Source organism: Misgurnus anguillicaudatus, chromosome 1 (assembly GCF_027580225.2).
Source record: "Misgurnus anguillicaudatus chromosome 1, ASM2758022v2, whole genome shotgun sequence".
In the NCBI taxonomy this organism is placed as follows: Eukaryota; Metazoa; Chordata; class Actinopteri; order Cypriniformes; family Cobitidae; genus Misgurnus; species Misgurnus anguillicaudatus.
Genome location: NC_073337.2, coordinates 25,674,998 through 25,697,357, shown reverse-complemented (window position 1 = coordinate 25,697,357; position 22,360 = coordinate 25,674,998). Strand labels below are relative to the sequence as shown.

Below are 22,360 nucleotides of genomic sequence, written 5' to 3'. Positions count from 1 at the left end.
AGTTTCATCCTATCTTTATTTGTTCACTTTTTATAACCTCTTAAATATGGGTTTCTTAAAAAAGACCAAATTTGGAGCAAAAACTGAAAGAAGTGCATTTTTGTAAAGGAATTTTGGTCACACTTTATTTTACGGTATCACTGTTACAGTGTAATTATACATTTAAGTACTAAGTAATAATCATTAACAACATGTACTTACTATAGGGTTGGGTTAGGATTAGGGTTTGGTTTAGGGTTAGTTGCATGTAATTATGCATAATTATCTGTTATTACAATAATAATTACATGTATCATGTGTAACAAAGACACCGTAAAATAAAGTGTTACCGGAATTTTATTAGAGATCAGATTGAAAACGATTATTAAAACATACACTGAGTTTAAAATTAATTAAATTCGTTTTTGCTTTAGTTTCTTTTAATAAACTGGGTAATTTGGAAAATAGCGGAATTACAGATTACCTTAAAACGTCGTCAGGAAAGCGCATTGGCAGGGAAATGTTTTCTCTTAATTGACGAGATAGCTCGTCAATGGCGGGGAAAGAGTTAATGGTGTAACAATCAGAACATTTCATTTATATATTATAAAATAACATTAACCACCAAACTATCGGTATCGACCGTCATCAGTCTAAATAATCGAATCGGTCGAAAATGTAATATCGGTTCATCTCTAATTGTTACAATTTTTGTCGAAATTGTAATTGGTGCTTGCAATTCCATGAATAAAGCAATAGCGATACCTTTGCTTTGTTTAACTTGAGCTAGAAATATAATTTGTTATTAAGTAAGTAATACCAAATAACATCTGTCTCCTGTAAGATGAAAAAAACCTCCCACATCATAACATCTATAACAGAGCCACTACTTAACAGATGCAAAATGGCTAAATGTTTCTCAAAACATATTGTCATTCAGCTCTGCTGGGCTTAGCAGCTCTGATGTCAAGTTCACGCAAGTGCGTTTCCTCGAAACATCCCAGAATTCCCTCTACGATCCTCACCGCATGTCGCGTATCAGGAGCACACTGGACACAGTCACCAAGGCTGTGAGCGGATCGGTGAACAGCGAGATCTTCTCCAAGATCATGTGCTTCAAGCCCGGTGCCAAAACTCTAGAGGTCCAAGTCGAATGTCCTGAGAAGGAAGCCGGGGCTGTCATGACAGTGGCAGCATCTGATCCACCAAAAATGAAAGAGATGGAGAAAGACATTGTGGAGCGGCATAAAGAAGCTCCAAAACCTAGCAACGTGGGGAACGCATCTACCGTTGTGGCCAAGCAGACGTTGCAACGTTTCCAGCCTGCTGCTTTTACCACAAACATGGACGAAACATACAGTCACCTGGCCGAACACGTCAATGCTTACTTTGGTAGCGAAGACGTCAAGAAATCGCAGCAGGGTAGAGGAGATACGACCCTCTACTCAACTCAAATTCAACCTGGTTCTCACTCCAGTGGTGGTCGGGACCACGTCCTCATGGCAGCACCGGTATCCCATAAATCTACACCAGAAACGCCCCCTCTTCCACCTGCCAACGATAAGTGTGGTTCTGTCCCGAGTTCACAAGCACCGTCTAAAGAGGAGGGGGTTTCAACCATCCCCATATCTCCAAGAAAAAGCATCAGTCATTACTTGTCATATCCCAGGCCGAGCGTCCAGGCTTTTGTAGGTAACTACATTACTCCCCTGGTGCCAAAGTTTAAAGCAGATTCAAAGGGTGGTGGCACAGTGGAGAAGGACAAAGCATCTGGATCAGAAACAACAGCATCTCAGGAGGCAAAGAGTGCAGAAACCAAGGAGCAGAAAGAGACTGAGGAGAAAGCTAAAAAGCTACTGTCTCAAAGAGAGAAGGTAAAATCCAAATCTTACAACAGACCCAAATGTGTTCAAAACAGAGCAAATTTATGTATAAATCATTGATTTTACACAATTGTCACATTTAATATGCGAGATTACATAAAAATACATTTCAAAACACACAAATTAAATTTTATGTTCAAGTTATGTTTTATTAAAGGGATTCACCCCAAAATGAAAATTCTGTCATTAGTTACTCATCCTCAAATTTTTATTTTGTTTTATAATTTTGTTTTGTTTTGCTGAACACAAAGTAAGATATTTGCTATCATCAGTCAAGAAGCTGGTTCACTTATGACTTCCATAGTAGGAAACAAAAATACTATGGAACTCAATAGCTGCATTTCCATTACCCTTCTTATTGCGCAAACTGAAAATGCGGCCAATGGAAGCATGGCAATTTCGCATAAACTCCTATATATCGCGCAAAAGTTTTTTTACGCTCGGGTGAGGTGATTTTTAAGGTAATTCAACTAAGAAATATATCACAAAACTGCAATGAAAACATTTTTTGCATTTATAGGTCACCTGACGTGCATAAAACTAAAGTTACATGATCATTCTTTAAATATGACGCAGTATGTTTGAAAGAAGAACAAGACAGAGGAGTTGTGTTCGACTTGATGTGGTGTCACAGAAGTGCAAGACATCAAAATACTGTGAAAGCAATTCGGGAGTCAACTTCTCTGTATGCTTTCGATTCGCTCTCACTGTATTTTTTTGATGTCATCCACATAGCGCAGTATGAGGGTGTGCCTCATATATCTTGAAAAGTGAAGCTGCTGACTCTTTGATCGCCCCCTGGTGGCTGGCTGCAGTACAAGTCATAAATCCCGCCCTCTCCATGCAAACGAAAGGGACTCGAGTCAAAAAAAAATTACACTTCCAATTAAATTTTCCAAAATATGGTTTTGGTCCTTTAAGGTAGTTGTTATCACGCTGATATATGTTAAATCGTTCATTTTTGTGATAAGTTTTCAAATGGGCGTGGCATTATGATTGACATTTGTGATTGACAGTAGGGATGCGCCGATAGGATTTTTTGGACCGATACCGATTTTAAACAGACTACTTCTGGCCGATACCGATATTAAAACACTTGTATACAATACTATACAGTTGGCCTATTAGCTAGTTTATTTCTGCATCAAATTATTTTTACTGAACATGGATTGGATCTAATTAACATTCAACTGACTAACATAATAAGAGAGGCACAAATTAAGCTAAAACAAATATAATAAGACAGCATGACAACCTTTAAAGGTGGTTTTTGCTATTCAGCATTTATTTTATTAACAACATTAACTCATTTTTTACATATAATGGATTTCTTTATGCAGTTAATTAATAAACAATCGGTATCGGCATTTCTCGTGTTATTGCCGATATGCAGATGGTTTCAAATTCATCAAAAATCGGCCGATAAATATCGGCGGCTGATACATCGGTGCATCACTAATTGACAGCTTTTCTGAGTGGACTCTCGGAGCTTCAAGGCAAGATTGAAGATATAACTATTAATTTTCTGTGTTATTGCATAACGACAAAATGAGTTGTATTTAAGGTACCTTATTTTAGCATGTCAGTCAAATAATACGTTTAAGAGGCGTGGTTAAATTTGGCGCGATTTTGAGCATTTGGGCGGAAGTTTGATACCACGTCTCCACCGCTGGGTTCCACAGACGATTCCTTCTGCGCATGCCCTGGCTCCAAACTGACGTTTTTGCGTAACATGTCAGCGCCCATTGTCGCATATTTTACGTTCAGTTCATTACAATGGAAGGAAGCCGCGTCACGTCGTCCATCTTTTTTTTTAATTCTACGTTATCACGAAACAACAAAATTATGTTTTAGTCACTCAATATCGGTTAACGGAAACGCTGTTATTTCGCAATAAAAACTTTTTTCCCGACATTTTTAAAATAAAGTTAAGGTTTTGTGCAAATCTTTAATAAAAACACAGCTACTGGTGCTCATTTTTTTTTTAGTTCGTAACATTGCTCAAACTGTCATCTTTTGTGTTTATCATAACGATGAAATCTATATAGGTTTTTAACAACTTGAGGTTGAGTAACTGATGACATAATTATAAATTTTGGGTGAACCATCTCTTTAATGAGGCCCAACTATCCTTATGCAACATATGTCTTCATCTTATAAAACATGACCGGGGCACTTCAAGAGATCTAGAGTTTGTTTATTTCCTATGTAGATTATAGCACGTGTGAGTGTGGATAACAGAACCAGGGCGTTGGTCAAGAGTCTTCAAAGAGTCACTGACGTAAAGATCACCATCAGCAGGGTGGAGGAACTGAGCTTTCACCTGCTGGAGTTTCCTGAAACCAGAGGAGTGGCGGTCACTGTAAGCGTCTGACTCTGAGATACCAACTTGACATTTTTCTGCACCAATGACGGCCTTAGTTTTGTAAAAGTGGACTCTTTCTTCTTGCTGTCTTTAGGAGAAGGTCATCCCTTGTCTTCTGCGATTGAGGCAGGGTCGAGACTTCAGTCTGCAGGCTGCAGTCAGACAGGCTCTGGCTCTGGTGGGCTACAATGACCCGGTCAAAGGCAGGGGGATACGTGTCCTTTCTATTGATGGAGGAGGAACCAGGTACTTTTGAAAAAAAATATTCATTTAAAGTTAACAAATTATGAAAGTTCGAAGTTAAAAGTAGGTCAGCCCAAAATTACCTAAAATGTAGGTCAGGCAGAAATAGGACTGACACAAATTTATACTTGCCCATCATCCAAGATGTACTTTTGAGAATTGTTGTGCACGGTCGCAGTTTTAGGACTGTAACCCATATCAGTATGTTTATTTTACAACTTATTCAGAAAAAACAGCAGTGTGACATGCTAAATATTAAATATATAACACTTAAACTAAAGCAGTTTAAATGTGAAATAATTTTAAAGGGGTCATGAACTGAGAAAATTAAAATTTTCCTTGATCTTTTCACAGTTAAGAGGTTGTTGCACTATAAAAATATCCTGTACGTTTCAAAACTCAACACTTTCTTGTTATTTCAAAAACAGCTTTTATTTAAAGGTGCAGTGTGTAGATTCTTAGTGGCATCTAGAGGTGAGATTGTGAATTGCAACCAGCGGCTCAATTAGCTCACCCCTCCCTTCCGAAACGCATAGAGAAACTACGGTAGCTGCCACAGGACAAACATAACGTCATCTGAGAAACGCGCTCTATATATAGCAGTTTGTCTGTTTAGGGCTACACGGCGGAGCGAAATTGCGACTTCCATGTAAGGGGACCCGCAGCGTATGTAGATAAAAACGGCTCATTCTAAGGTAATAAAAACAATGCAGTTCATTTTTAAAGGTTTTTATACACCACTCATAGTATAGTTATGTATATTATATTGCATTTCTGTCAAGAGTCCTTTTTTAAAGTTACACAATGCACCTTTAAAGGATTAGTCCATTTTCTTAAAAATCCAGATAATATACTCACCTCCATGTCATACAGGGTGTTGGTGTCTTTCTTTGTTCGGTAGAGAAGAGGTTATGTTTTTTGCGGAAAACATTTTAGGATTTTTCTCATTTTAATGGACCCCAACACGTAGCAGTTTTAATGCAGTTTAAGATTGCAGTTTCAAAGGACTCTAAACGATCCCAAATGAGGCATAAGGGTCCTATCCAGCGAAACGATTGTCATTTTAATAAAAAATATGCACTTTTGAACCGACTTCTCGTCTGTTTCTGGTCCTGTGGCGCGGCAGTGCGACCTCACGCAATACGTCATCACGTCAAGAGGTCACGGAAGACGTATGCGAAACTACGCCCCAGTGTTTACAAGTGTGGAGAAAGAGGAATGTTCTGACGTTGTTGTATGTCGTATGATACTAATTAATGTCTTTGTGTCAGTTTATTGTTTAAAATGGTCCTCAACTGTGCTTTTCACATATGTAACACGTGACCTTTTGACGTCATTACGCGATTACGTGAGGTCACGCTGGCGCGTCACAGGACCAGAGATAGACGAGAAGTTGTGGTTTAAAAGTGAATATTTTTCTTGTCAAAAATGACAATCGTTTCGCTAGATAAGACACTTATGCCTCATTTGGGATCTTTTAGAGTCCTTTGAAACTGCAATTTTAAACTGCATTAAAACTGTTGCGTGTTGAGGTCCATTAAAATGAGAAAAATCCTGGAATGTTTTCCTCAAAAAACATAATTTCTTCTGGACTGAACAAAGAAAGACATCAACATTTTGGATGACATGGTGGTGAGTAAATAATCTGGATTTTTTTTAAGAAAATGGACTACCGTAATCGTTTAAACCAAGGTCAGAATATGAATTGTTTTGAAAAGTGTGTGACTGAAAATAAGCCAGTTCATGACCCCTTTAAAAAGTTTTTCTTATAATTGTGGCAGCAATTTTTTTGTATTTATTGTAATGGTGTATATATCTAAAATAAATCTATATATGTATGAACTATACTGTTGTTGTTTTTTTGTAGAGGAGTGGTTGCATTACAGGCTTTGCACAGATTGGAAAATTTGACTGGGAAACCTATCTACCAACTGTTTGACTACATATGTGGAGTTAGTACAGGTATACTTAACCAGACGCGCATCTCTAGAAGCTACAAATGTGAATTTTTCCTACATTAAACATAACTGTTTTTGTTTTCAGGAGCCATCCTGGCCTTTATGCTGGGTGTATTCCAGATCCCTCTGGATGAATGTGAGGAACTGTATCGGAAGTTGGGATCGGATGTTTTTAAACAGAATTTGATTCTGGGCACAGTGAAGATGGGCTGGAGTCACGCGTATTACGACAGCCAGATCTGGGAGGAGATCCTTAAGTATAGCATATACTTGACCCAAAATAGATCTGTTAAATTACGGTTTCATGCAAAGCTGTGTTTATAACAAACATTGTCTTTTGTGTATCCTCAACAGAGAAAGAATGGGGCATGGTTTAATGATTGAGACTGCCAAAAATCCTAAATGTCCCAAGGTGCGTTTCAACGTATATCGGTATATAATTTTTTTGTTTTGACCGGGACTTGTATAGTCATTCAATTCTCTGCTGTTTTTCTAGGTGTCAGCAGTGAGCACCGTAGTAAACAAAGGCCTGCCACTGAAGGCGTATGTCTTCAGGAATTATAACTTCTCGCCCGGGGTTCGCTCGCACTACCTGGGCGGCTGCCAGCACAAGATGTGGCAGGCCATTCGGGCATCATCCGCTGCTCCGGGCTACTTCCAGGAATTTGTTCTAGGAAACGACCTCCATCAGGTAAACCAGTCTGCATTTTAAAGTAACAGTAGGGGAGAGCGGGGCACAACCGAACGATTTTTGGTTTTGGCTCAATCGTTTAAAAAATATTTGAGTTTGATTAATTATATTTTTACACACATCTCTGCTACAAATGAACATTTGAAGTTTGTTTCTAGTACTTACCATTCTTGGACAATTACACCAAATGTGACAGAAGTGCAAACATTACAACTTACCCCATAGTTGGGGTTCATTGTAACAGGCAGGAGGTTAGTTGTAACACTTGCTAAAAATTAAGTTTGCAGGCAAATATTTCAATACTATTTTGTCTATATACTTGAAGTGGATATTGTTATCTGTCTATAATAGACAGGTATCCACACTGTATTTATTCATCCAGCCCTTTTAACAATAGTTCAATTATAAATGGCCACAAATGTCTAAATATGTGAGAAAAAGCAGCACAATTATGACAAAACATTTTTTATCTGTAATAATCATACTACAGTTTCAAAATCAATTCTGAGATAATGAGCATCAATGATTTTAGCCATTAATTTCATTATGATTTCAATCTTTGACGTGACCTTATTCAATCAATATTTAACTCATTCACCGCCAGCCTTTTTGAGAAAAGTTGCCCACCTGCATTTTTGTGATTTTAACAAAATTTTCACAAAATTCCTTGCAGGAAAAATTATTTTCTATAAATATATAAACATACAAATTATATCAAATTAAAGAACACACCCTCTGCTTTCAAACAAACAATAAACAAACAAACAAAATGGGGAAAAAACGTTTCACTTAATCGTTTCACGTTTTTCCACTTAATTTAACCACTGAAATATGGATATTTCTCTTCAAAAATACAACATTTTGAGCAAAAAGCTTAAAAAATTTCGTTTTTTTAAAGGAATTTATGTTAGAGATCAGACTCAGAATGACTATCAAACATAAAGGCATTTAAAATAAATCTTAAAATCTTTTTAACATCCGTTTTTGATAAATTCGTTTTGGCTGGTGGATAAAAGCGGTATTACACTTTCACTTTGAAATTCGTCCAGAAAGGCATTTTTATTAGTTAAATATGAACTCATAAATGACGAGATAACTCGTCAATGGCGGTGAATGAGTTAAGATGTGAACAAAAATAAATTTGACACACGAAGACAGGCACATTTATTTTGTTGGCAGCCAGAAAATATTCGTGTGTAGTTTATTTAAAACAATGGCAAGAATTACGCTAACGTTAGCGGTTTTCATATCGTAAGTGCTGAGGGGATAGTTGTAACACAGCGTTACAATTAACCCCGCTGGGTCAAAATAATTTCAAGCCCACCAAAAAAGTTGCTAAGAGCTGCAGACATATCAAAACGATGCTATGTTTTAGTCAACAAGACACTGATTAAGATAACATAGCATTGGATTTGGTATCTTACACACCCAACTTAGAAACCGAAAAAAAAGCATGATGAAAAAAATTACTTACATGCCACCAAAACACTCGTTCATTAATAAAACATTATACATTTCCAATAATTTGCGGGAGATCGTCTTTTGGCAGCGTGAAAAAATACCGTAAATACAAAACGCTCAACCTTGTGCAATAATGTAAACAGTCCGTGTTACAACTAACCCCGCGTTAGTTTTGCACCGCGCACCCCTACACTACAAAAATCGCTTTAAACTCAAATCTTACACTCACATTTGCTACTAATATATCATTTTGTTATTTCTTTTCAAGCTCTCTTTAAAGGCGGAGTCCACGATGTTTGAAAAACGCGTTGGAAAAGGAGACGGGCCGACTACCAAAACACACTTATAGCCAATCAAATCAAATCAAATGCCGGGTTGCGTATGTGTGGGGCGGGTCTATCAACAGAAGGTCCAGATTCTATTGGGGTAGGGGCGTGTTTGTTTAGGTGATTTCAAATATCAACATTGGCTTTCAAACATCATGGACTCCGCCTTTAAAAGACGCATCATATTTAGACTTCTAAAGCGCTGAGGCAGAAATCTTAAGGTATTGAAAATCATTACAAAACCTTTCAGGATCTCTTAGGAGATGAAGGAAAAGCAAATTCTGCACATGCATGCACTCAAACTACTTCCCGTCTTGTCCCATCAGGGCTGCGAGTACAAACTCATTACTGTTGTTTTTGAGTGCCGTCACTCAGGCTGGCATGGCTGCTTTAGATTAGATTATGTAAGGCATAGTGTATTAGTAGTAAAATCACCATCACCTGCTTTCAGATGGAGGAGAAAATAATAAATTCAGTTTCTAAGAAAATAAGTAGCAAACCTCTTCTTAACAAACAATGATTCAATTACAGTAAGGTACTGTATAAACCAGTGGTCTCCAACATGGTGCCCGCGGGCACAGTCTGTGAGTTTCCCGCCAAAGCAAATTATACTAATAGCCTCAATTTTAATATTTATTTATTTATTTTATATTTATTTTATACAATGATAAAACATATGAACAAGTACATAAAATCAACAAGTAAACCAAAAAAGTTGAGTAGACTATATAAAAAAGTAGCCCTTATCTATTGTGGTAGCCCTTGTTCACAAAAAGGTTGGCGACCCCTGGTATACAATAGTAATAGTGTAGTAATAATAGTAAACAATAGTAATAGTGTTGCTTGTAGTATTATTATTTTGACTGGTTCATAGTCATAATATAGCTGCACTGCACCGGCGTAGCTGTAAGGTCTCTCTGCCCATCTTCAGCCTGCTCATCCTGGCACAATCCCAACACTGCCACGCTCAACGCACCCTCACAGCATGAGATTTCATCCGCCTGAAGTCTCCCGGGCAGGACGGCAGACACTGATGTTGAATCGTAGCCCTCAGCAGTGTATGACGAACCATCGGGGAGGCGTCATTCTGTCCGTCTGCCTATAGACACCCGCTGGGTTCGCATCAAGCTTTCCACAATGTCTCCGCTGTTCTAAAAGGTCGTTCAAAGCCATCGGCTAGCGAGACGAATGAATGCCTGGATTCATTGGAAGTCTGAGTCCGATGAGATCTGGAAACTGGTTGTAATTTAGAAATGTTGGTTTGAACCCAAATGTAGAAGCAAGATTTTGAGTTAGCGTTTGATGAGCCGAAAATCTGCGCCCATAGGAAATGATTAAAGAGATGGTCATGCGACCATTAGTAATGATCATCGCTTTGGAGTTCAAATCAAATCAGTGGATGAGGAATCAAGGGTGAAGTTGGCCCAAATTTTTGGGAGAATAAGATGTGTGTTAGCTATTTTTAGATCGCTGCTACTATAATCTTCTGATTTAATATTTTGGCCTAAGGGCCATCTACACCCGCTTAATACACATTCAATTGGCTAATCTTCCCATGATGCCTTTTTAAAAGCTTTTCTATGGTTTGATATGTGTTTATGCGGTGTGGGATGAATGCTCTTCATTAAAATGCAAATGCGGTAGAACCACTTGGCTCCGAAACCTTTTGCCAACAGTGCACTCGGTGCCCAATCTCCAAATGCTGCCAGTGGCAGAGGCTCTTCTGTGTTTTTTACTTAAACTCTCTTCTCGCTCTGAATGGCACTTCAGTTCCTTCTTCACATGCCAAGCCTGTAATCTGTTATACGTACGACCCTCAAGTGCTACACAAGAAGTCTGCTCTTTAACGTTTGTTTGTTTATTTGTTTTTCTACTGCATTTGATCAAATCTTTGGTTCATTAAAGGGACAATTTGAAAGAAAATTACATTTTTGTCATCATTTAAAGTGTTTTTTTGGGGGGGATATTTTGCCTTTATTTGATAGACAGTAATTAAGAGATGACAGGAAAGTACAGAGTGTGGAGAAAGGGGTATGGGATTGGCAAAGGACCTCGAGACGGGATTCGATCTCGGGTCGCCGGAAGTGCGTCTGCACCATTTGTCAAACAATTTTTGTCATCATTTACTATGGATGCACCGATATATTGGCATATAATCGGTATCAATAGATCAAAGCATTTTCATATCAGAGATCGGTTGATTGTTTAAAGACAGCCGATGATAAGCCTTGTCTATGAAACCGGGTCATTATTCCTTTAAAATCTTGCTTTATAGTAGAGATGCACTGATATATCGGACAATAATCTATATCGGTCGCTAAAAGCATTTTTTTACACTAACGGCTATCGTGATAGTCATAGCCGATATATCCTGTCAATGAATTAAAAATGCAATGAAATCTTTAGTTCATTAAAGGGACAGTTTGCCAGAAAATTTAATTTTGTCATAATTTAAAGTATTTTTTTTGCCATTTTGCCTTTATTTGATAGAAAGTAATTAAGAGATGGCAGGAAAGTACAGAGTGGAGAAAGGGGGCGGAGATTGGCAAAGGACCTTGAGCTTGGATTCGAACTCTGGTCACCGAAAGTGCATCTGCACTAGGGATGGGCATTTTTCAGTAATTTACCATTCAAATATTTAAGCTCATAAAGAACGAATATTAGAATCTTCGTTTATTTAAATTATGTTAATTAAGACATGTGTGTTTTATATTTTTCATTTTGTTATAATTAAACAGAAGGCTTATAATTAGGAAATATCCACAACAAGCTAAACTTATATGTATATATATGTATGTATTTTTAAGTTGAAAACAATGTAAAAAAATATATATTTTCTTAAATTCTTCTTAAAAAATATCCTACAGAAAAAAAGACGTTAAAACTCCACGCGGAGCGAAGTCTGAGTCAAATCCTTAGTTTCAAGTCGGTCAGTATTAATTAATTACTGTTTGATCTTAAATACATTATATTATACCAAATATTATATACTAACCCCAAATCTAAGCGAAGTTTGAGGACTTGCAAAGTTTAAAGTTTGAGGACTTGACAAAGTAGGCTATCATCATTTAAACATACTCAAAACACCAAGAGCCCGGAGCAAACGAAAAAAAAACACATCTACATAACCGACTGCTCAGTCGCCATATAAATATCTTCTCAGTTTAGTTTGATATGTATTTGTGAATAAAGAAAACCATATTTATCCTACCTGCTTCGGTGAAAGCCCGTTTTTCTGACTAGATACAATAATGCCGGTGCTGCGGAGAAAACTCTTCCTCGTGATGATGGTTATCCGATAAAAACAACAGATGGATGAACAAGATTGAATATCTGTATTTAATATTATTTTACAAATAACGTAAGCGGCTCGATACCTTATTGTTGACTGTGCAAAGTTGCTAACGTTAGCTTAATTTAACAACATTTCACAAAGACCGAGCTTTGCTTTTAAACTGCCATGTGCAGTTATCCGGTTCATTTTCGAAAGAGCACCGCATATAATAAATGTTCTCCGTTTCATTTTGTTCTCCGTGTCTGTCTCGTTATTAACAAAATAAAGTAGACTTTATAACAGAAAGCTTACAAATCTCTCATGATGTGTTGACGCGGGCGTCACAGAAGCACGATTAATAACACGTGAGCCCTCACTGAGCCAGTGGCCAAACACGGCGCGCCGCGGACAAACCCGGAGATAAAGGAAAAACTTAAATTCGTCTGCAATCTGCATTGCCAAACAATCAGAAATACATACAAATTAATGTTCATGTATATTTTACATTTAAGTCTGTAAAAGACAGTATAGATGAAGTGAAAAAGCATTAAATAAGCCGTAACCCTTGGTGGCACATTAAAAACAAACAAACATTCGAATAGCATTTTTTAAATTGGAATTACTATTGCAGATCGAATATTCGAATATCCGTGCCCATCCCTAATCTGCACCATTTGTCAAAGCACTGTCCACTACACCAATAGGCTCCCACAATTTTTGTCATCATTTACTATGGATGCATCAACATATCGGCCTATAATCGGTAACGATAGACAGAAGCATTTTAGCATCGGACATTGGTTGATTGTTTAAAAACAACAGATTACAAGCCTTGTCTATGAAACCGTGTCATTATTCCTTTAAAATCTTGCTTTATAGTAGAGATGCACTGATAAATTGGCCAATAATCTGTATCGGTCAATAAAAGCAATTTTTCACATTAAAGACATTAAAGTCATAGCCGATATATCCTGTCAATGAATTGAAAATGCAATGAAATCTTTAGTTAATTTAAAGGGTCAGTTTGCCAGAAAATGCCATTTTTGTCATCATTTAAAGTCATTTTTTTTAAGTCAGTGCCATTTTTCCTTAATTTGATTGATGATACATTAAGAGATGACAGGTGGGGTATGGGATCGGCAAAGGACCTTGAGCCTGGATTCGAACTCGGGTTGCAGGAAGTGTGTCTACACCATATGTCGAAGCACTGTCCACTACACCAATCGGCTCCGACATTTTTGTCATCATTTACTACAAGTGTGTCAATATATCGGCCTATAATCACTATCTATAGATAGAAGCATTTTTAGTATCGAAGATCGGTTGATTGTTTAAAAACAGTTGATGATAAGCCGATGATATGAAACCAGGTCATTATTTCTTTAAAATCTCGCTTTATAGTAGAGATGCACCGATATATTGGTCAATAATCTGTATCGGTCGATAAAAGCAATTTTTTAAAAAGCAACGGCTATCGGCCAATAGTTTAAAAACAGCTGATAGTCATAGCCGATATATCCTGTCAATGAATTGTAAATGCAATTAAATCTTTAGTTTATTAAAGGGACAGTTTGACAGAAAATTTTATTTTTGTCATTTAAAGTCTTTTTTGGGGGCCATTTTGCCGGTAATTAAGAGATGACAGGAAAGTACAAAGTAGAGAGAGGGGTATGGGATTGGCAAAGGACCTCGAGCCGGGATTCAAACTCGGGTTGCCGGAAGTGCGTCTGCACCATTTGTCAAAGCACTGTCCACTACACCAATCGGCTCCCACAATTTTTGTCATCATTTACTATGGATGCACCGATATATCGGCCTATAATCGGTATCAGCAGATAGAAGCATTTTAGTATTAGACATTGGTTGATTGTTCAAAATCTGTCGACGATAAGACTTGTCTATGAAATCGTGTCATTATTCCTTTAATATCTGCTTCAAAGTAGAGAAGCACTGATATATCTGCCAATAATCTGTATCGGCCAATAAAACCAATTGTTCACACTAACGGCTATCGGCTGATTAGTTAAATAACAGCCGATAGTCATGACCGATATATCCTGTCAATTAATTAAAAATGCAATGAATTTGAGCTCAGTGTATTTAAAATGTAAAGAAACATCACTAGTAATCAATATTAATGGTCATTATGAATGAGTAACATTCAAAAAGTGTAATCTTTAGAATTAAGTTAATGCAAACTATCGGTATCAGCAGGTATTAGTCTAAATAATCGGCTATCGGTATTGATTGAACAATTTTAGATCGGTGCATCTCTACTTTAAATCTGAGGTCAATGTTTAATTTGATCGTATGCAAATAAGCTTGGATATTCTGCTATAAATTCCTCATGTGTTCTGTGGAGGATCAAAATCATGCAAGGTTTTAAAAGACGTTGAATAAATGATGTCAGAGTGTCTTTTGACTGAATTTGTTTTACTGTAATTGTTTCGGTTATCAACTGATTTGTTTGATCGGTTATCTTCTGATTTAAGTTGGCGGCACATAAGCTTTGTTCCAAGCCAAAATGCAACGCTCAGAGCAGTGATGCATGTCTCAGTATCCATGTCACTGAAATGTAGGACACTTGACGATGTGTGTCTTTCTCTGATGTGCTTTTTACTGGAAGCAAGGAAACGGGACAGAAAAAGATGATGCCGAGTAAATGAATTTTAAGTGCCCCGGGTGAAATGAACACATCTACCCACGTCTCCTATAGATGAGATATCCTGTCTCCATTATAATGTAAATTGATGATTCCCTTAATCATGTCAATTGGAAATGCAAATGTACCTCTTTTATTTCTGCACTTTCTGTAACCCAGATTTCCACAAAGATGCTTTGATTTGGGACACAAATATATGCCATTATATCGGCAGAGACCCCCAAAATATGGTAGCATTTTTTATTACTCACAGCACACTTAAAACATTTTTAATACCCTCTTACAGAAATGTATTTTTGGATGCCAAATTATAAATAAAATCCTGTTAATTTAAGATTAAGTTATGTATGTTATATTAAGGTCTTTATTTTTTTTAACAAGATGCCTGCCATCAATCTGCCCCTTTACCGAGAAATGCATTTGATTTTAAATCTATGAATGACAGCCTATTGGGAGAAAATCCTACAGTTCTCAATAGATGCCAAAGATAGTGGTTATAATAACATTGAGCACTCCTATTACTATGAATAGGGCGCAATGCAACTATAGACATTATATACGTAGTCGCCTCATAGACTGACGCTGCCTATTGGAGCTGAAGTATCAGTGCGTCCGCCATCTTGGATGGGTCCCCAATGTGCCCCCACTGCATGTATTTTTACAGGTGTATCCCCAACTTCAATTATCATAACTTCCCAAATTGTTACCAGGTTTTTTGTAACAATGGCGCAGTGGATAAGACACGCCTTTGGTGTGAGAGACCCGGGTTCGAATCCATTGTGACACACCATTGTGTCCCTGAGCAAGACACATAACCCCTCCAAAGGCGGCCAACTTCTGACATATATAGCAATTGTAAGTCGCTTTGGATAAAAGCGTCAGCTAAATTAATAAATAAATAAATAAATAAATAAATAAAAAGTTTAATCTTACTTGTGAAAGGTAATGCCATGCGTTCTGGTATCAACACTCCCCTGGTTATTGCAACCGTAAACTGCACAAAATACAGGCATAGTTTCTGACTCTGGTGCTAGCGTGGAGTAAGGAGACCCAACCAATATGGCGGCTGGATTACGCTCCAACATGTCATGAGACATCTATGTATATTATGTTTATGAATGCAACGCTCAATGTGGCCACTTTGGTGACGGAAGTCCTGTCTTCCAGTTAAAAGAACCAATCGTCAATCGATAAAGACTGACTAATCTCTGGGGGCGGGGCTTTGTACACTTGTTCATTAACTAAAGCAATCTCAAAAAGGTTGTTTTTAAGTGCAATTTAAGCTTAAAGGGCACACAAGGCAAGTCTGAGTATTATTTCTCTACTAGCTCCCCCTAGTGTCTGGGAGTAAATGCTTTCTATATCTGAGACTTTACGAGACTGAAGGACACCGGGTCGGATACAGCGAACTTGCAAGTGGGGTATTCTTCCTACAGACGGTAGGGGCGGGCGAGAGAGTCTTCATTCGTCATGTAATGAGTCATTTAACCATATACCGACTTACAAAGATGATTTATTAACATAAAAATGCTGCCTTGTGTCCCTTTAACGGCCGAAGTATGATCCATTTTTGCAAGTGTAGTGGCTGTGTACACTACGCCTGACACAATTTTTGTGATCAAAAGACTGCGTGCGTATTTTACTCGCCCGCACCATATGCATGCGCATACAAGAGAATGTAGTATGTAACCCAGGAAATGCATTGTATTTTGTCGCAATGCGAATGCTTCGAATGTCTGTGTACATGTACAAGTGAAACAAACTATACTTTGCAAGACTGTGCGTTCGTCCGTGCGCATACGTTCGTGTACACATAAAAAACAAACTATGCTCCAAGCTAAAGAAACTAAAGATATGGTACAATTAATGTCGGGGTTAAATTGTTGGTCAGGAATATGTGGTTTAATTGCGATTTTAGCATGCGATTTTGTCTTTCCCCATTCAAGTAGATCGGACTTAGGTCTTGTCTGACTGAAATAACTGAGAGGCATTGCAAACATGGCTGGCTAGTGGCTTAACTTCCATAAAGACATCTATCGCACCATAACTAGTCTATATTAATTGTTTGAGAAGTTAAACCGTTGTCACATTGTTAACGTTTGGTGCCTTTGTGTTTTTTTCCAGGACGGTGGGCTCCTGATCAACAACCCCACGGCTCTGGCCATCCATGAGAGCAAGTGTTTGTGGCCCAACACGCCGGTGCAGTGTGTGGTGTCTTTGGGCACAGGTCGATACGAGTCAGTCGGCAAGCCCAGCTCCAGCACTTACACCAGTCTGAAAACCAAACTTACTAACGTCATCAGCAGCGCTACAGACACCGAAGGTGAGAGTGGAGTCAAATTAAATAGTACACGTAATAGATCACACCAAGAGCTACACAGATGGTCTTCACGCTCTATTATTACCTCTATTGCATAATCTTCTCTCTCCTTCGCCTTCAGAGGTCCACACAATGTTGGATGCCCTTCTCCCCCCTAACACCTACTTTCGCTTCAACCCCTACATGAGCGAAGACGTCCCACTAGACGAGAACAAACAAGAGAGGCTGGACTTCCTGCAGGCTGAGAGCCGTCGCTACCTGGAGCGCAACGAGAACAAGTTGAAGAAAGCGGCCAGCGTGCTCGCTCAAGAAAAAGGTGTCGTACAGAAACTGGCCGAATGGGCACAACTTAAAGCCGACTTGTACGACGGCCTTCCCTTTCGCTCCAAACTCTAATACACATCTTAATCTGATCAAACTCACAGTCTTAACCACACTAGCACCAAGAACCTTTTTCCTTGTTCTGTCTAATCCTTAGCAAGGAGGATGGAGGAAACTACTGTGGATTTAGTATAATGGTACCATAATGTCTAGTGAATCAAGCCTCGTATGGAAGAGCAGATAGGATGGAAAAGCATCATCAGGTATTATTTTACTAATCTTAAAACAGTGATTGTTTACTTTGTCATACAGTAGCTCTTCACAACTCCGTCCATGAGGGCAGTTGAATAGTCGTTGTATATCTGTCTCACATAGGCATGAAAATACCTTTGGGAATAGTGACAGCAACCACTTGTATTGTTATTGTGACAAACTAGCATTAATCTGGAATAGTGCACTTGTTGTGGTTGTAAAACGTCTCTTCTTTACAAACCTGCCACTTATTTCTGCACAGCATGCAGAGCTGTTACGTGTGCAAATTATCGCTCGTATACAGTTAAAACCTTTCAACGTAACTTTACATTTTTTATCCTAAGTGGGACGTTCGTAATTACAAACCCTTTAGTTTTGTGTCATACCGCAAAGAGAGCACTAAAATGTTTTAAAGACTTGCACAAAAATCGTATTATTGCTCGTGTCGAAACCTGTTATGCCTGCATTGATTAGTGCATCGATTGGGAAAATAATATTGAGGTTATAATCATGCAATAGCTTTTTATGTTTGAATGCTTTAGTTGCTTGTACGTATTAATTTCTGTGTGCACTTGGGAAAAAATATTCAATACATAATTTATTGTTTCCGTTCAATTAAAGTGTATAGTATTGTAAAATAGCATTAATCCTTGAATGCGTTAATTATATCAGTGTTGTAGATGAAATTTTATCGAAAATGTCAAAGAGTCTTTAAAGCGCACCTATTTCATTGCTAAAAACAACGTTATTTGGTATAATACAATGTGTTTGCGTGGTTAATTGTTCAAAAACGATTCCCTGCCGTCATCAAACGCACTGATTTTGTACAAAACTCATCGATTTGAAAAGTTCTGTGTCCCTGATTGGCCAGCTAATCTGTACTTTGTGATTGGCCTGAATATCTCTGACGTCAGCCAGAAATGTGATGCTCCCTTCCATGTTTGAAAGATTCGCTCAAAATGCAATGCTAACAGGAGTTAACTTACAGGCTGTGAGTCCGAAGCGGGAGGAATTATGATAATGTCGGTCTTTACTACATCACCAATCCCAGGAAGTAAACCGTTGCCTACAATCCGTGTGTTTGTTGTAGTCCAAGAAAAGAGATTTACGTTGGAGACGATAACTTACGTTGTTTACTTTGGGGTTTGTACCTTTTGCATATCGTTAACATGTAATACACACTTACACACCAAAGGAAATGTGAAATCGTGAATCAGCCCATAGGTGCTCTTTAAAGATTTCCTTTAAACAAGGCAAATTCTCCAAGAAAAATAAAAGATTTTAAAACATCTGTTTGTGTGTCATTTTGTAGTTTATTAAAAAGGTTTTTTCAAAGAAGATCTTAAATAGGATTGGTATTTAATAATTTCTGCATGCTAAAATTCTTTTTTATTCCTTATAATATTAATACATCCAAATTTGAGGTTATCCTGTTGGCATTGTTTGCTATGTGTAATCAATCTTTTTTATAATACATACTTTTATAGGAAATTCGAATGATGTTGGTTTTTTCTTAGTCAAACTTTCGTTACAGACAGTACAAGTAGTCGCCTAACCTGAGGTGAGGAATGTGTATTATCCGTGAAAATGTTCAATGATATGTCAAATCCCACAGGTGAGTGCGAAAGAAGTTGAGATTTAATAGAAAAATGCCCTCATGCAAGGCATACGTCTGTTTCTCAAACCAGACTAAAGCTGTTTCTCTTGTGAAACTGACCTCTTGATTTTCTTCATTTCACCCCTGTCCAGTCTAATTCGGATCGTATCAAACCGTTTGGCAATCATCCATAAACAGACGGACATAGTAAATCTGCTTGTACATGCTCAGCTTGTTATTTGCCATCAATCGAGGAGCTTATACCTTCTTAGATGGTCTCTGACTCAATCCTTGCCTCATTTACTTCTCAGACTTCCCTCAGGCAAGCCAAACTACAAAGTTTGACACCATTACATGACAAAGTGGTTTACTGTATAACATTTTAGGAGCAATACTTAGATACAATAGGTTGCAAACATGGTTATTTTAGTCAACTTTGGAAAAAATATTTGTTGGTTTCTCTTATGCCTGGTACACACCAAAAGTTTTTTTTTTACATCTTATAAGATTTTCAAAATGTGATAGACCACAAACATTAGGATGAGAAATCCTAAATTTAATCATTTTGCTCCTATAGTGTGTGGTTTGCCATGATGTGTCAAAGACAGCAGACTACATAAGAACAGATTTCGACTGTGAACACAGGAAATCTCGCAAAAGCTTGCGAGACTTCAGAATAAGCATGGCGGACGATATGCAGGAAGAAATTTTAATGGTAGTGTTTGGAATTATTTTCACAGCAAATTCAAGGGATAAAAGAAAAGGGTTCGAGACAGCAGGAACTTGGTCTGTACAAGTTCACTTTGCATCAACTTCACATTGTACTGCGCCATGACTGCTTCAATCTTCCATCATCTCGTTTTCTGATTGGATATTGTTTGGTTTCATGTGATTATCTCAAGAGCGTGCACGCGTTTGTCCTCGGGGTTCCCCCACACATCAGGATTTCTGTTCGTAAATATTAAACATGTTTAATATTTCCGATTCGCGATCGGGGTGTCTCCGACGTTCTTCCGATCAGGTTTGGACAGTCTCACACCAAGGAAAAATCTGATAAAATAATCTGTAGAACCATCAAGATAATCGGGACATGTCTAGGATTGTCGGATGGTGGGAAATTGGCCCAAAATCAGCCGGATTATCTTTTGGTGCACCCAGCATTAAGAATTTAAGTTAGCCGTTTCCTTAACATTGTGAGTTCATTCAACTTAAAAATATTAGTTGACTCAAATAAATTGTGTAAAATTTGTTATGTCAAATAATATTTTTAAGTTGAATTAACTCAAAATTTTAAAGCAACCAGGTAACTTCCTGCTTTATGTTTCTTTACAGCAGTCCCTAGTGGATGTACTACATTTGTATTCCCTTTTTTTTTTGTATCTGAAATGTTACCAAATTTTACAACTTTAAAATTTTCTTACACTGTACAAAATTGCAGCATGGAGGTTAAAAAAACGTGGTTTTGGAAGTCATTTCAACCAATTCACAATAATATAGACGGTTTCAGCAGTAACAACATAAACAAGCGACTGTCGTGGTCCGCACATAATTTCCGGTTTGCTCCGCTAAGAATAAATACATCAAAGTTCTTTAAACGTAGTTTATTTATATAGCAAGCAAAAAAACAACACATAGGAAACCAAAACTTTTGTTATTTTCGACGATGCATTTGTTCAAGAGATCAGTTTAGCAACTAGTCAGACCATTAAAAAAAAAACGAAACCGGAGGTAAAGTTCGGATCCAGACGTGTATCGCGTCAGCGCACGTGCATCCGATGAAACCGTCTATAAAAGCAAGTTGAAATGGTTTAAATTATATTTTTATGGTACTATTATGCTGGTAACAAATTATGCTGCATTTTTTTACAATGTAGAAAAAAATTTTCAACTTAAAACTATTTCCTAAACATTTTATCTGTCAATCAAAAGACCCATAATTGAAAATCTTATTATTGTTATTCTCTTTTTTTACACTTCCATAACCTGTGCTAGTAGATATTATTTACATAACTAAATGTTTAAGACATGTACAGTCTAGCTGCCAGCTGGATTTATTTCTTTATGTATATGCCAAGCGCCACAATTTATATAGCAAACAATGAAACAGATTTACGATCCTATGGGCATATATATTTGTTGGGAGGACCAGATTTATTACTCTGATGCTTTTGTGGGAATTAAAGGCACATCATATCAAATTCGGTGTCTAAAAAAATGAATGTGAGAGCTGATGAAACTTTCTATGCAGAGTTGTGCTATTCACATGGAAAATCAGTATCCTTTTCAATGCCTCTTTTTGATAGCCTGTAGTTGTGGCAATAGCTAAATGATTAAAACTCCTTTATAAAACCCTACTGAAAGAACAGCTTAAGCTTCCAGCATCCAAGTGACCAAAACAGATCTAGACCAGCTTGCTACATCAGCTAAACCAGGCTGGGAGACTACCTAAATCCAGCTTATCAGCTTATGCTGGTTTTAGCTGTTTTTCTTTCAGTAGGGAGGTTTTTATGAGTGAGGCCATTGAGGAAACTTTTCCTGAGACTCCATATGACATAATACATGTATCAAGACTGTCTCCAAAGCCTATTTAGGAAGTGGGACGTACACACAAAGCCGTCTGCATTTGCTCAGAGAGTCTAACGTTTATTTCCACTGTTTGTTTTACGATGATGAGTTTTGCACTTCCGTATCTTTTCATGTTATGTTAAACATGTTAACACAAGACAGGAACTTTCAAAACGAATGTTTTCATAGTATTAAATGCCTCTCTGCTGTATATATTTTGAGTATCAGGATCAGTTGGGATAAAACGGTACTGTGCTGTGCTGTGAGTAACAGGCTCATTATCACCTGCACTGCCAAATCACCACCATAAATCAGATGGCCTGTATTCAGAGAGGTGAAAAGTCACAACGAAACACCCCTTTACACGAACATATACAACTAAATATGTCTGTGACAAAGCAGCTTTGATGCTTGTGTTTACTGGAAATAGATGCATTTCAAATTCATTCATAGCTCATTGCTT

General features: G+C 37.6%; 1 protein-coding gene across 1 annotated transcript; it reads left to right on the top strand.

The window, feature by feature from the left end:
- The first annotated feature begins 816 nt into the window (after positions 1–816).
- On the top strand, positions 817–19,026 carry pnpla8 (patatin-like phospholipase domain containing 8). Its single transcript, XM_055190584.2, has 9 exons — positions 817–1,853; positions 4,075–4,224; positions 4,322–4,473; positions 6,338–6,432; positions 6,514–6,685; positions 6,783–6,840; positions 6,925–7,119; positions 16,967–17,165; positions 17,284–19,026. Exons 1-9 carry the CDS (start codon positions 1,008–1,010, stop codon positions 17,556–17,558), a joined length of 2,142 nt encoding a protein of 713 aa, XP_055046559.2. The 5' UTR covers positions 817–1,007; the 3' UTR covers positions 17,559–19,026.
- The last annotated feature ends 3,334 nt before the right edge of the window (positions 19,027–22,360 follow it).